The sequence below is a fragment of the Tetranychus urticae genome, chromosome 3 (genome assembly GCF_039701765.1).
Source record: "Tetranychus urticae isolate SD_2017Ah chromosome 3, NJAU_TeUrti_SD_1.0, whole genome shotgun sequence".
Taxonomy (NCBI): domain Eukaryota; kingdom Metazoa; phylum Arthropoda; class Arachnida; order Trombidiformes; family Tetranychidae; genus Tetranychus; species Tetranychus urticae.
The window spans coordinates 15,340,166-15,354,767 of NC_142960.1; the positions used below are offsets into that span (position 1 = coordinate 15,340,166).

At 32.2% G+C, this 14,602-nt stretch overlaps 2 protein-coding genes and 3 long non-coding RNA genes across 9 annotated transcripts; 1 reads left to right on the forward strand and 4 right to left on the reverse strand.

Annotated features, from left to right (window-relative positions):
* The first annotated feature begins 324 nt into the window (after window positions 1-324).
* On the forward strand, window positions 325-10,869 carry Argk1 (Arginine kinase 1). 5 transcript variants are annotated; one of them, XM_015931451.3, is made up of 9 exons: window positions 325-467; window positions 562-739; window positions 1,030-1,087; window positions 1,417-1,504; window positions 6,927-7,099; window positions 8,544-8,803; window positions 9,223-9,371; window positions 9,455-9,620; window positions 9,820-10,869. In XM_015931451.3, exons 3-9 carry the CDS (start codon window positions 1,036-1,038, stop codon window positions 10,144-10,146), a joined length of 1,215 nt encoding a protein of 404 aa, XP_015786937.1. In that variant the 5' UTR covers window positions 325-467; window positions 562-739; window positions 1,030-1,035; the 3' UTR covers window positions 10,147-10,869. The 5 variants fall into 5 exon arrangements, with proteins under 5 accessions (XP_015786937.1, XP_089124786.1, XP_089124787.1 ...); XM_089268660.1 differs by having other exon boundaries at window positions 325-739; window positions 860-1,087; XM_089268661.1 differs by having other exon boundaries at window positions 325-739; window positions 989-1,087.
* On the reverse strand, window positions 4,958-6,315 carry LOC107364132 (uncharacterized). Its single transcript, XR_001569073.3, has 3 exons — window positions 6,198-6,315; window positions 5,235-5,726; window positions 4,958-5,090 (listed from the first exon to the last, which is right to left on the reverse strand). It is a non-coding gene; the product is annotated as an uncharacterized LOC107364132 (long non-coding RNA).
* Window positions 6,396-7,556, reverse strand: LOC107364133 (uncharacterized). Its single transcript, XR_001569074.3, has 2 exons — window positions 7,220-7,556; window positions 6,396-7,152 (listed from the first exon to the last, which is right to left on the reverse strand). It is a non-coding gene; the product is annotated as an uncharacterized LOC107364133 (long non-coding RNA).
* Window positions 8,074-10,956, reverse strand: LOC112539061 (uncharacterized). Its single transcript, XR_003082631.2, has 2 exons — window positions 10,874-10,956; window positions 8,074-10,794 (listed from the first exon to the last, which is right to left on the reverse strand). It is a non-coding gene; the product is annotated as an uncharacterized LOC112539061 (long non-coding RNA).
* Window positions 10,957-11,846: 890 nt separating this feature from the next.
* On the reverse strand, window positions 11,847-14,132 carry LOC107364050 (kelch domain-containing protein 3). The gene is made up of 4 exons (XM_015931340.3): window positions 13,674-14,132; window positions 13,009-13,568; window positions 12,769-12,939; window positions 11,847-12,698 (listed from the first exon to the last, which is right to left on the reverse strand). The coding sequence occupies exons 2-4, from the start codon at window positions 13,196-13,198 to the stop codon at window positions 11,923-11,925; spliced, it is 1,137 nt and encodes a 378-aa protein (XP_015786826.1). The 5' UTR covers window positions 13,199-13,568; window positions 13,674-14,132; the 3' UTR covers window positions 11,847-11,922.
* Between the last annotated feature and the right edge of the window lie 470 nt (window positions 14,133-14,602).

Here is a 14,602-nt window from a genome sequence, read left to right on the forward strand (position 1 = left end):
TGAAATGCATTTCAGTTCGATAATTCTGATTTGTACATAGTAATCAGGAACGAAAACGGAGATTTTGTTCATAATTGCGTTCCAACAATAAATCTTGTTCAGTTTTCTTTTAATTGTTTTTCTCATCTGTTCAGATTTAACATGCTCGAGATGGCGACACCCTAAAATTAACTAATTGTGACCCTTTTTTGTTGACTTAACCTGTCTCCTAGTTATTGAAGTTACATTAAATTTAAGGGTTACGACTGCGTGAATTAAGAAGGCAAAAACATGTCCAGAAACAGACTTAGGCTGTAGACTGAAATAAACTAGACATCAACAATTGGTGGTAAAAGACAGTATTAACAAGGTCATTCTTTGATTGTTTGTTTTAATTTTAAACCATTTTCCGTGTTTAAATATCCAACAGACTAAATTAATTGATATTTTGCTCATTGTTCGCCCTGTCATTCAGCAACCTCACCAAGGTGACTAAAGTGTCATAATCTTTCAATATTTCCTTCGTCAGTTTGTTATTCAGTCTTTTTGCCAATTACGATTTAACCTTTCATCAATACTCAGTTTCAATCTAGATCAACCAGACTCAACAAGGAATTGTCTAGTAAATAAAAGCAAAATAATTTGTCATTGATTGCGGATACTCAAGTTTAAAAATCATTTCAATACTTTGATCTTTTTCAACAAAAACTCATTACAATTTAATGCTAACTGCTTGGTATCTTCTGAGTCTCCTTAAAAAGTGAGTAATTAAATGATTACAATCCTCAACTATTCACCATTATTTAACATAATTTGTACGAATAATAATAGTCATTTACCATTTTAATTTGTAATGCATTCATTTGTAATTTTACCCTAGAAACTAACGAAAGGATGAAATGTAATTAGTTGACTTAATTAGTTGACTTAGTTGACCTTAGTTAAGAGCAAATTGAATCACAATTTTTTAAAATTAAAAGACAAAATAATTTAATGTTAACAATTGAAGTGACAATTTTGTAAAAGTCAATTTCCATCAACCTTACGCAGTTAAAGATGCCTGCTAAAGTCAATGGTTTGAGTCTTATCAAATTCCGTGGAGAATCAGGTAGGATAATGAGGATCATCAATGATAATTTCATGTATTTTTGCACCACAATTATCATCATGATCAAAATAGATTGTATTGATGCACAGAATGTCCAAATCCTTCTGTATCTCAATTGGTATTATAATAAAGTTAACTCCAACGAAAACGAGATTTGCCTAAAGCTTGTCGTTGTAATCATCTTGGAGTCAAATAGAAGTCAAAAGATGACTCAAACAATTCTGTGCATAATTATAATCTGATTTAAAGCTGAAAGTTTTATCGTTTTCAGTTTATTAACTTATTGTCCAATGTTTTGTCTGTGATTTGCGTTTTGGTTTGTGATCAAGCTAAACACCTAGCATTTCTTGGAGCTCTATCATCAGCTGTTGTTGCCGTCCTTGTTTATATGAAATGGCCTCGATGTTTATTTAAGAGGTGAGCAGTTAAACTGACACTCTGATGACCCTTAGTAATCATTAGAAGTTAATTAGAAACACAGTAAGCAAATTAACATTTAAAGCATAAACTGGCTTCGATTGGCAACATTTACACTGTTAAAGTTGAGTTTTTAAATCAACTGCAAAGCATGAAAAGCTTTATAAAGTAAAGTATTATATTTTTGCAAACTGGCATGTAAATTTTCAACACAACAATCAAGTTGATTTTTTTAATTCAAATATGAATCTTAAATTTGTGACTTTGGGAGAGTAAATCCCTAATTGATCCAAGTAAAGACGCTGTAAGCACGAGCGTAAAACTTAATTACCAGATTGGACACCAGTTATGCGTTTGATGAAATTTATGCGCGCTACACACGTTTAAATTTCTAGTAACTAAAAGATTTGACCACCTTGACTCGATCCTCTCACACTCTTAATTGTCGATTTGACCAACTCTTTAACCACTAAGCTAGTATTTAAAAAATCAAACATAATTTATGAACTGTATTGGATAAGCAGACTTTGGTACTTTTGCTTGAGTGAAAATTATTGTGTTAAACGCAAAAACGCAAGAGGAAAACAATTCTGCGTGTTGACTTTATGCGCTGTCCTTATGCTCTCTCTAGTTTGCTTGCGCCACAAGACTTGGATCAATTGGGTGATAAAAAGGTTAAATCTGATTCCTTTGGTTTGGATATGCGTAAACTCAGTGAGTTCATATGAGATTTTAAGTTCACTAAAAAACCAAAATCAAATTCAACCAGATTTTTCATCAAAATCATTTTTCTGTTGTAACGTTTGAAGCTTAATCAGAAAATGCACTTATTTCTCGAAATAAAATTTTCTATTTTTGTGCAACTTGAAGATCACTTCGATTTTCGTTTAAACCGACCACTTTCTGTGACCGTAAAAGTAAGAGAGCGGAAACTCATTTTTCAAAACTCATGAGTAAACATGGTCTTTATGAAAAAAAATTCTTTACTGAAGGTTTCAACTTTAATCTCGATTTTCTAGAAAACTGTCGATCGGAGAAATTTTTTAATAGCACTAATGGACTCAGTTTTTATGTCCCTACAAACTCACTAAGTCCCAACTTAAAACTCGAAGGAGAAATATTTGTCCTTTGTCCTTTACATTGTTTTGGTACATTTTGGTCGTTTTTAAGCGATAGAAGAGGCATTTATTGAGCTACCAAAAGTAACAAAATTTTGAAAAATCCCCATAATTTTGACACGAAAATTGATCACCATTGAGAGTAAATTACAGAGTCTCAAGAAGCACATTTAACATAAATATAACCTTTGCTTTAAAACATTAAATTGTGCAATTATTGGGTTAATGGTCTTCCTTATTGATCGAAGAATGGCAACCAATCTTGATTATTAACCAGATTCAGGTTAATTGAGGTTTCTGGTTGTGGAGGGCGAAATGTTCTGACAAAAGGTTTGGGAATTGAGATTTCAACATTCTATTATCAATCGAACACAATCTATCAATTTAAACAAGTAAATTCTGTTTTCGAACTGCATTCAAATTATTTGACACTGAGATTGATTGAGGTTAATTGTAGAGATTTCTTGAACACAAAGACATTCAAAATTGACATTAAACAAGTAAAATTTAGTAAACTCTTTTGTAGTCCTTTACAATTTGAAACAAAGATGATGAAGTAAAGTCAAATTTGAATGGTAACTTAATCTGTAAATTTGCCAAAATTAACTTGCTTATGGAAAGGCAACAATTTTTGTTTTAATTGTATCAATGAGTATACAAGCCAAAGTTAACGATCACCTTTTGCTTAATCAACATTAAACTTCTTTGAAAGTTTGATGATCATTCTAAAATAATCAATATTCATCCTCAATTTGAATTGATTACACCTTGAATTGATTCCAATTTTAGCCACGAGAATCAATCAGAAAATGGAAATGATCCTAATTGTATTAGATGGTAATCATTTTTGTTTATTATCGTTTCTCTGTTGATGTTTACTTGTCTTGCTGGGTTTTGCATATCTGTAGCTTGAAACTCACTTTAAGCTGCATTCAAATGAGTTTTGATCGTTAATTAAGTTTAAATTAGATCAATTATTAGTAATTTTAAGCTCAATAAATAGTGAACAAAAATAATGCGGTGAATGTTTTGGTTGTGATCCAATGAACATCAGTTGAATGCAGGAAACCTCGAACTCCCAAAGCTCCTGTCTTTGTTGTTATGGTGATGATTTTAGTGAAATTGAAACAAAGAATTGTCTGTCGTTATCAGTTTCAATCTATTAAGTCTTGTTGATCCAATGAGTGAATTTCAATTGATCACCAGTTAAGATTTTCTTGATGGATTCCCTGATGATAAGCTAATGTTACACGATCCATTGATTATTATAGCCAACTAAATAACAGAAAAAAGAAAGGGAAAATGACATTGATTACCGAATTGCTAACCTAATAATGTTAAGACAATATTTAAATAGCAACTTACTTTTTATCGTTTAAAGTGTTCATCTTCATTGTACAATGTTCATATTTTTGGATTTCGCCTTGTTTTGTTGTCTGCACCAACCACTTGTTCACTGGTATATCAGATGAGGATGCCAAAAACAAACTGCTGAGGCCTCCTTAAAACAACCAACTTAATTTGGTTAACACTTAGCTACTTTTTTTACATAATAAATTTATAACTCTTCAACCAGATAATTTTAATTGCACTATAGTAACCATTTTAATCTAGAAGCAAAATCTTACAAATAGTTTTGTTTCAATGTAAAACATGATCTGTAAGAGGTAAGGGAAGAGGAAAATTGGTCATAAGTTCAGAGTTACTGTCATTGATTAATTGTAGAGGCAATTTTTGTGTCAACTGCAATAACGAACCTCTTGAAATTTGTATTTCACTCATAATATGATTAAAATTGGTTTCTTGGTTGTCTACAGATATTATTGATATTTTTAGGTTCCCAATACAACAAAATGAACCACTCAAACCAAGAAGTGTTTACTAAAGAAACGATATGTTGTATATTTTCTGGGTTTAGTCAAAATTGCAACCAATTTAGTCATTTATGAATTGAATATGATTGAATGAGCTGGTAATTTTCAATGAAAGGTATTGATCCATTTAAATTGATCATTTTTAAAAGATACTTTCCACACTATTCAATAGTAAGAAACCTAAATTCAATAATTCTTGTAAAATCGTATTCAATCTGGCAGATTAGGAAACTTGCACATTATATAAAAATTTCATCAGAGTGGTTAAGATACACTTTGATGAAATTACATGTGATCAACTAATATGCTCCCAAATGTGTATAATTTAAAGATATTAAAACCCTTCAAATGCTAGTGTTTGCATAAATTGAAAGGATAATTAAGATTGGCCAATAAGCTGTTATTGTTATTAAATGATAGGAATCTATTTTGAACCAGTGAACAACAGGTTGAGTTGGTAATTAATTAAAAGTTGAAGCAAACCGCAATTTATCCTCTTTATTGAACTATTGAACATACACATTAGTGGTAACCAAGATGCAATCAATCGAAGCATTGGTTAAGCCTTTAATGCCAAGGCAGCTGCCAGATAGCCTGTAAGTACAATTAGATTTAATTAGTTGATTAACCAGTAAAAAAAGTGGTGACATTACTGTGGCAATGTATTTGTCAATATAAATAGATTATAATAACACATTGTAATCAAGTCTAATGTTTTCAAATGTTAAAATTTATTACCATATTCATGAGATGTAAGATTCAGTGTGACACTTTAGTCATCTAATAACTATCAATTTCATTTGTTACCATTAAATACAAAACATATTCAGAGTTTCTAAATTTCTAAATATGTTTTTGCTTGAAGTAATCCTTTCCAGAATTTTGAGAAACTGTCTGAGACCTTTCAGGTGACAAAATGAACCACTGGCAAGAATGGCTGGAACCAGTGAAATGATGGTGAAAGAAGATGATGAAGATGAAGACAAATGATCGATAAAATCCTTCAACAGAGGACGTATAAATAAGATAGAGAAAGGAATCCATGTTTTGTGTGTTCAAAAGATGAAAAGTGAAGAAGCCAAAAATGCGATGCGTTTCATGCAATGAATCCTTTCTGTTAACTCTTTCTACTTGTCTTCCATCATTTCAAGGTTCTGGCCATGAACTCGAATACAGATAGAGATTAGCAAATGAAGAAGCTTGAATAAGTCAAAAAAGGGAACCTTGAACCTTTAAAACAAGAAAAGATCAGAATTAGTGGAAATATCAATATTTGAAACTCATAAATCGATGTAGACAAAGATAATTGAAAGTGAAATGGTAAAGCATCAAAAATTGAAGCAATCATACAATGAATAAGGTATAGAAACTGAGAAAGAAAGAGAAAGAGAGAAAGATAATCAACTGTCTTCATGAAATGTTATAATTTACAATTAACAGTTGACAAGACAAAAAAAGACTTGTTTTGGCAGACATTGTTGCTACTCTGGGAGGTTATTTGAATAACAAATCAGAATCACAGGGAGGAAATTGTATTGTACAGTAATTATTATCCTCATCAACCCAAGTCTTTTTTTACAGTAAATTGATGAAGGGTTTCAAATACGATTTCAATTCTTTCCTTCTTATTTTCATCTCTTTCTTTTCCATCATCCAAACCTTAACCAAAGTGATGATGATTCTGTTGCCAGAAAATTTTACCTTATCGTCAGAGGTTGGGCCTCTCCTTTCTTCTTCCCTTGTCCTCTCTTGCGCCAAACTCTGTCTTCTTCTTCATCGTCTTGATTCTGTAACGAAAGATATTAAATTAGTTAACATGCGCAAAATTGAGATAATCTCGAAGTAAATTCTCAGATCGAACTTGTCTCTGACCTATTAGTTACAATTATTTCAAACAAGTAACTTGAACTAAACAACTCAAACAGAGCTTCTTCTTGTTCATTAACATCTTGTTTCAATTGTTGTTCATTAAACAAAACCTTTACAACCTATTCTCATCAACACCAACAACAGTTCAATTATCAGGTTCGATATAAACTTTACTTGTATTTAACTAAACATTGCTCTAATCAGGCAAATGAAAAGTTAACTTGAAGCTAGAAATTTTCTGAATTTTTGCAGAAAAAAACAAAACCTGTCAAAATTTAAATTTTTCATTTACGCCATTTTTGCTTTCCTGCTTTTATAACCTTTTATTCACTCAACAAATCAATATTTAAGCTCTTGAATATTGAAATACTGAATACTGTGCTAAATTGTGTTTCTTCTGATGTTTCCCTATCCTACATGTTTATCAGCATGATCTTTATGAACTCTGCAATTATACAAAAACAAAAATGTAAACTTGACTTAATCTAATATTTTTTGGTCTTCTTTTTCAATCTTTTTTCTGCTTTCCATTCAACTGATGTCCAATTAATATGACTACAGCAACATGGTTGACGCAGCTACCCTTGAGAAGCTTGAAGCTGGTTTCAAGAAACTTCAAGATGCTAAGGATTGTAAATCCCTTCTTAAAAAATATCTCACCAAAGAAGTTTTTGATGCTCTAAAGACCAGGAAAACTGCCATGGGAGCAACCTTACTTGATATTATTCAATCAGGTAATTTAAATGTACCTCCATTTAACCTTGATTTGACCCTTAGACCAATTTTCCTGTAACCAAATAAGAGAAAAAAGATTGAGTTTGCTTTCCATAATGATCATTGTGTTTCACTCTCACCTTTCATGATCCATCATCATCTCTTATCAGTTTATATTTGCAATCCTTTAGTCGTAGACTTAATATCAAAATTAATATCAATCACTCAACGATAGCAGCAGCATTGGTTCAAATTTTTGCACCATTGATCATTTAACATCCGTTTTGTTGAACAGTTTCATATTCCATCTCCTTTCGTTTAATCCAAAATGAAATATAGCTTTTTAAAACAGGTAAATTGCTTTTAGCTTGCATTATGGTTGAATCTGATATCTTTGTTTGATTTCCATGGAAGACTGAAACAGGCAGCAAAACCAAATATTACTGAAGCCATGAAATATGTATCCACAAATTGTAGCTGAGAACAGAGAGAATAACAAATTAATTAGAGTTGATTATTGTGAAAATGTAAAATATTATGGATTAGGAAATGAAATGAACAGAAACAAAAAAGGAAAATAGATAATCAATAATATTGATTAACAGTAAATGATATTCAATGATTAATGGTTGGCTGTGAATTTTGTAATTACTTTTTGTGTGATTAATTTTTTTTATTCAACAAATTAAACCTAAAGTAAACAAACAGCCTTTACCTGAGATGGTAAAATGGGTTTTAACTTTGGTAAGATGATTCTGATATGAAAAATTTTGTCAGCCATTACATAATCATATTGAAACATTATTTTACCTCTTTCATTTATTCATTGAAAAATGCATTTCACAGTGATAATAGATAATTAATGATATAACTTCAGTTATGCCATTAATTACATTCAACTAATAGCGGATGATTGGTATTTCAAAGTGATTATAACAGAAGCTTATAACCAGCAATGAAACTGTTGTATCAAAGTAAATAGTTATCTAGGAATATCTATAAACATTTAATGATACTAAACAAATTACAGTTTGGTCTTTCACACAGTTTACAAGCATTGTTTGAAATTTAAAATTCTGTAATCAGAAGTGATTCATTGAAAACCGAGAATGAAAGACCAAAGCGAGGAAAAATTCAAGCAAGTCGCTGGTAAAGCAATTTTTCAAAATCTAAGGGGAAATCTCATCTGAATCAATCTATAACATGATCTTATACATGATCTAAACTGAAAGAGATTTGATGTTTTGTTCGTGTCAAATATTTAGAAGGATGAGCTACAGTTTGATTGAATCTCATCGATTCTCACAGCATGAGAGATGTTTAGACATGACACTTGTTTACTAATGTAAATGGAGTAGCTAAGATTCATCAGAATGTTACTCGATACTTGATCCTGTCTTTCACATGATTTTTACACTCGTATTAACAATAATCTCATTTCAATCTTAATCTTTGTTCCTGTAGGAGTTGAAAATTTGGACAGTGGAATTGGTATCTATGCTCCAGATGCCGAGTCTTACACTCTTTTCAAGGAATTATTCGATCCAATCATTGAGGATTACCATGGTGGATTCAAACCAACTGACAAACATCCAGCATCTGATTGGGGTGATATTAATACTTTGGTTGATTTAGATCCTGCAGGCAAATATGTTGTTTCAACTCGAGTTCGATGTGGTCGTAGCCTTCAGGGTTACCCTTTCAATCCTTGTCTTACTGAGGCTGTAAGTATGAGAAACATGAAACATTGAATTAATCAAATTTCCAAACAAACCAGAAAATATAAATGTACTTACACTTTGATAGAGGACCAGGGAAACATTAAAATTTACGATGAAAATAATTGAAAACATTAAATAGCATTGGCAACAGAAACAAAAAACTGTTTGGTAACGGTTGATTTAAAAAAGCAATTTGATCAAAGTGTAAAAAGAAAGCTATTTTCCTCAATCTCTTTGTGACTACAGTTTCTAGGTTTATGTTAAGGGTTAAGTTACAATTACGTCATGTCGCGGGAAAATGTGAATCTATGTTATAACCCCAAACATTATAGTTTTACAAAATGTGTTTACTAAAATTGAAGCTTTAATAAATTTAATTAGTTAACTATTTAATTTAACATAATGTTTGCTTTATTAATTAGCAATACAAAGAAATGGAAGCAAAAGTTAGCTCAATCTTAAAAGGAATGGAAGGTGATCTTAAAGGAACCTACTACCCATTAACTGGTATGGGCAAAGAGACCCAGCAACAGCTTATTGATGATCATTTCCTTTTCAAGGAAGGAGATAGGTAAGAATGATTAAATTTCAACAATTTAATTGGCAATGGTAATAATCACTTTTTTGTTTGTTTGCTTGTCTTAAATTACACAGATTCTTGCAAGCAGCTAACGCCTGTCGATATTGGCCAAGCGGAAGAGGTATTTTCCATAATGATGCTAAGAGTTTCTTGGTTTGGGTTAATGAAGAGGATCATCTTCGCATCATCAGTATGCAAAAAGGAGCTGATCTTAAAACCATCTTTGATAGACTCATCAGAGTAAGTTAATTAAACTTAAATTGGGCTCACCCCTTTTCCAGTTAACCGAGTAATTTCCATTAAATTTCATGAACAAGTCATTTTCAGTAATTTAATTACCAGTGTATCTTTACATTGATCATGAGATAAAAAAATATAATTTGATTATTCATCTGTTGGCTTAATTAGATTAACTCAGTGAATTTTTGTTCTTTTACAGGGTGTCAAGACTATTGAGTCAAATATGCCATTCAGCAGAGATGACCGAGTTGGCTACTTAACCTTCTGTCCAACTAATCTTGGAACCACAATTAGAGCAAGTGTTCACATCGCTTTACCTAAACTTGCTGCTGACAAGAAGAAGCTTGATGAGATTGCAGCTAAATTCAATTTACAAGTTCGAGGTACTCGAGGTGAACACACTGAATCTGAAGGTGGTGTTTATGACATTTCAAACAAGAGACGATTAGGATTGACTGAATACCAGGCTGTCAAGGAGATGCAAGATGGTATTCTCGAGATGATCAAGATTGAGGAATCAATGTAATCAACTACAAAGTCACTTTCATCAGACCTTATTCATTTATGGTTCATCAGATAGGATGGTTAACTCTCTCAGACTGACCTCATGAACCATAATTTACTTCCGCTTTTTCGTTGATTGTTCTAGGGCAAAATCTTACCTAAAGGAAATTCAAGTGGAGTTAAGTCTAGATATAATAAGTAATTAGTCAAAAGTATCGATATAAATAAGTTAATATCATCATCACCAGCTCATAATCAACTGCGCTTTTCTCTTCAACTCTATTCTTTAAAGAAAAGAGCTAAAGAGCCAATTTCTTGCCTTTAAAATCATCAAGCCACATCAAATACTTCTCAAATTTCACATCTTTAAATTGGAATCTGACAAAGATACAAAACACATGAAAAATTAACCTTAATCTAATCACAAAACTTTCAAGAACATACGGAAAGGTCAACTTACCTTAAAATATTATTTCTCCGGTTGATGTTATTTTTTGTTGAATTTTATTTTACTTTTAGCCACCAAATGATTCAAAAAATCATGGCTGTTTTCATTTCCATAGACAATATTGTTTAAGTTGTTGAGTTGTTGTTGCTGTTGATGTTATCCTTGATTCGTTTCCATCCAGTTGATTTAATTATTAAAACCACTGTTAACTTCTTATGTTATCTGTTGAAACAAATGAACTGGTTAATCCTAATTGAACTATCAATAAATTATTTAAAGTTATGATCATTTCAAAAATTACCGAGTCATTTTGAATGAAGAAAACGATTGGGAACCAAATATTATAACCAAATGAGATAACGGGTGATAACAAGTTGAATAATGATACAACAAGAGGTGAGTTAATTTTCCAGGTACTAATCAACTCAACTCATCAGTACCTGGAGAAATACTCACCTCTTGTGCATCCATGGTTTGCTAAGTGAAAAGTTAGGAGAAAAATAAACAATTATCAAGATGTTTAGGGTCATCACTAACTACAAAACCCCAATCGAGAATCCGAGAGACTTTACTATATTACACTCGGATTCATCGGTTGAGATTAGTAGCTAGTGATGATGATAAAGTCAGATATGAAACTAATTGAAACGAAGAGTGAACTAACATTAAATAAAATTAACGAAGGTAAAAGACAGTTAGTAGTTTTGAAAATGATGGAGTTCAGCTCCATCATTCAAAAGTTGATGAACAATTACTGTTATTTCAGTTGTGCCATCTATCGTTTAAATTTTATTTAACTTTTGAATGAACTTTCCGCAATAAACTCCTTTCTTCACTTTTGATTAAAGTTCATGTAAGAAGGGAACTCGTCGATTATAATAAAGAATGAATTAAGAATGTGTAATGAGATTTAATGATTTAATAATTGGAGATGACAGTGGTGTTGAGGCGAATGGTGATGCTGGAGATGGAGATGGAGATGGAGATGAGAAGGAAAAGGTGGAAGCAGAAGATGAAGATACAAACAATAATAATAATAAAGATGAGACTAATGATTGAAATGGTTTAGTCATTATTAGATAATAACTTGGAAGGAAAGTTTCATGGATGAGAAAAAAGATGATCTTTGACTTCTCTGGGACCTCAACTGTACAAAAGGAGATTTTGAACCCAATTTTATGAAAAAAATCGATCGGAGAAATTTTTTCATTGTGCAAATGAACTTAATTTTGTGCCCTTTTTGTATATTTATTGAAACCGAAGAGTTTGAAAAATTTTGTTGAATATAAATATTCGTCTTTATTTTTGATGAATTAATGATTACAAATGACATGCAGTTCAACTACAAAGCTAAGTTGACGATTCGTCTGATTTTAAACTCAACTTATTGAGCTGAGTACAGTTGAGATCGTTCTCGGTACGGTAGCTTTCAATCTCCCGTTGAAGAGCAGTAGTTAGATTGTTAGTATCTAAATCTTGGTCCAATATCACTTGTAATGACATAGAGCGCAAGCTTTGGCTTGTATCAATAACGTATAGATCATCCAGCTCCATTAAACTATGTGCTTCAGCATCAGGGGCTTGTGGAACTGGGCAACTTCCTCCGAAAATGTAGAGGTATGAATTTACAGCGACACAGCAATGTTTGCGCCGGGGAGTTGGTGACCCACCGCGAACTATTACCGATTCCCATTCGTAAGTCTTGGGATCGAAGACAGCAAAATCATTAAAATGCTCATCGGTAATATCATTGTAACCACCGAATATTATCATCTTGTTGTTAACCACTACAGCTGAATGGCTCCTTCTGCCAAGTGGCTTGAATCCAACTACATCTACAGTCGACAAAGTCATCATCGTGAGGTCTAGTTCCAAGATATTACTGTCATAAAACGGGCACGAGTATGAGCGGCCACCAAAAAAATAAATTCGATTGTTTATTACCACACATGACGGATAATCTTTTTTGAGTAAGTTTGAAGTAAGCTCTGGAAGAGCAGTCCAAGTACAAGAATCCAACTCGAAGCGGAAAACTGCATCAGAGAATTCTTGTCTCCCTTCCTCAAATCCTCCAAAGATGTACATGAATCCATCATGTATGCAAGCAGTGTGACCATCTCGAACACCTAATAGAGCAGATAAATGAATTACAATTACCAATAAAATCAGCAAAGTTGGTAGAAAACAAATTATTACCTGGAATCGACCCTTTCACTTCAGTGGCTAACCACGAGCGCTTGTCTGTATCAAACATAAAAAGTTTGTTGCAGGTAATATCCTTTCTGCGACCACCCCACAGATAAATGATATTATCTTGTGCAACTACAGAATGACCATATCTAATAAACGGAACATTTGCAGGATCTCCTGTAAAAACAAAAACAAAACATTAAGTTAATAATAAAATGAGTACATAACGATAACTCAATATCTTACCTCCATCAGAGTACTCGATTTCTTCCCATCTTAAAGTGGTCATATTAAGAGCATAAACATCGATGGGTCGCTCGTCGCTATAATCCTCGGTACCTAAATATCCACCGAAACAATAGATGTGACCATCTACAGCAACAGCAGCATGATTGACTCGTTTGAGTCCACCTCCAATTTTGGATAAAACCAGCATGGTGAGTTTGACGAGAGATAGAGACAACTGAACAGAGAGACTGATAACCAACTGAGTTTTTCTTCTCTATTTATACAGAGATTTCTGTGACACGCACACCACAAGCAATGATAAAATGGGAGCAATAGGTTTGGTCTGAATCTGCAAAACAAACAATGCTTAAGGTCCAAGTTGAAAGCCTTTCTTGAGCTAATTACACCGGTTTGGTCTGCATCTGCAAAACAAACAATGCTTAAGGTCCAAGTTGAAAGCCTTTCTTGAGCTAATTACACCGGTTTGGTCTGCATCTGCAAAACAAACAATGCTTAAGGTCCAAGTTGAAAGCCTTTTCTTGAGCTAATTACACCGGTTTGGTTGGTTTGGTCTTAATCTGCAAAACAAACAATGTCGGATTATGACAAAGATATAAACACATGAAAAATTAACCTTAATCTAATCACAAAACTTTCAGAACATCAGGGAAAGGTCAACTTACCTTAAAATATTATTTCTTGATATTATTGTTTTGAATTTGGTTCTACTTTTAGCCACCAAATGATTCAAAAAATCATGGCTGTTTTCATTTCCATAGACAATATTGTTTAAGTTGTTGAGTTGTTGTTGCTGTTGATGTTATCCTTGATTCGTTTCCATCCAGTTGATTTAATTATACAAACCACTGTTAACTACTTATGTTATCTGTTGAAACAAATGAACTGGTTAATCCTAATTGAACTATCGAAATCAATGAATTACTTAAAGTTATGGTCTTTTCAAAAATTACTGGCAAGTGAGTCTCTTTGAATGAAGAAAATGATTGAAACCCTATAATAAGACGGGCGATAACAAGTTGAATAATGATGCAACATGAGACAACTTGTCTCAGACAAGTTAATTTTCCAGAAATAGTTATTATCAATTGATGAAATAATAGATCTGATTTTGTCCTCACAATTTTTCTAAAAGATTCTTTCACATGTTTGTTTAAGACGCCATCGGTGGTCAAATTACTGTTACTTACAGCTGTGCCATCTATCATTGAAATTATATATGAACTGAACTGAAAAATGAACTTCTGAAATAAACTTCTTTCTTCGTAATTTTGATTAAAGTTGATGTGAAAATGAAGCTCAAAGGTTATCATTACTCGATATGGTCATGATTTGCTCGTCTATGTAAACTTTTATTATGCTAATAAATTGATGTGGAGTACAAATGTAAACTTATTAAGTTGATTTTTGTAGCTTCTAGACTTTTTGTTTCAACATTTGGTGAAATTAACAGAACAAATATTTGCCCGAAATTCCGACTTAAATTTGTTAGTGAGAATAAACCGTTTTTATGCTCATTTTTAAATATTTACAATGTTTATTAGCATTTGTAGCAATCAAAATTCAAAATTTGAAAGAATCAGTTAAACTACTC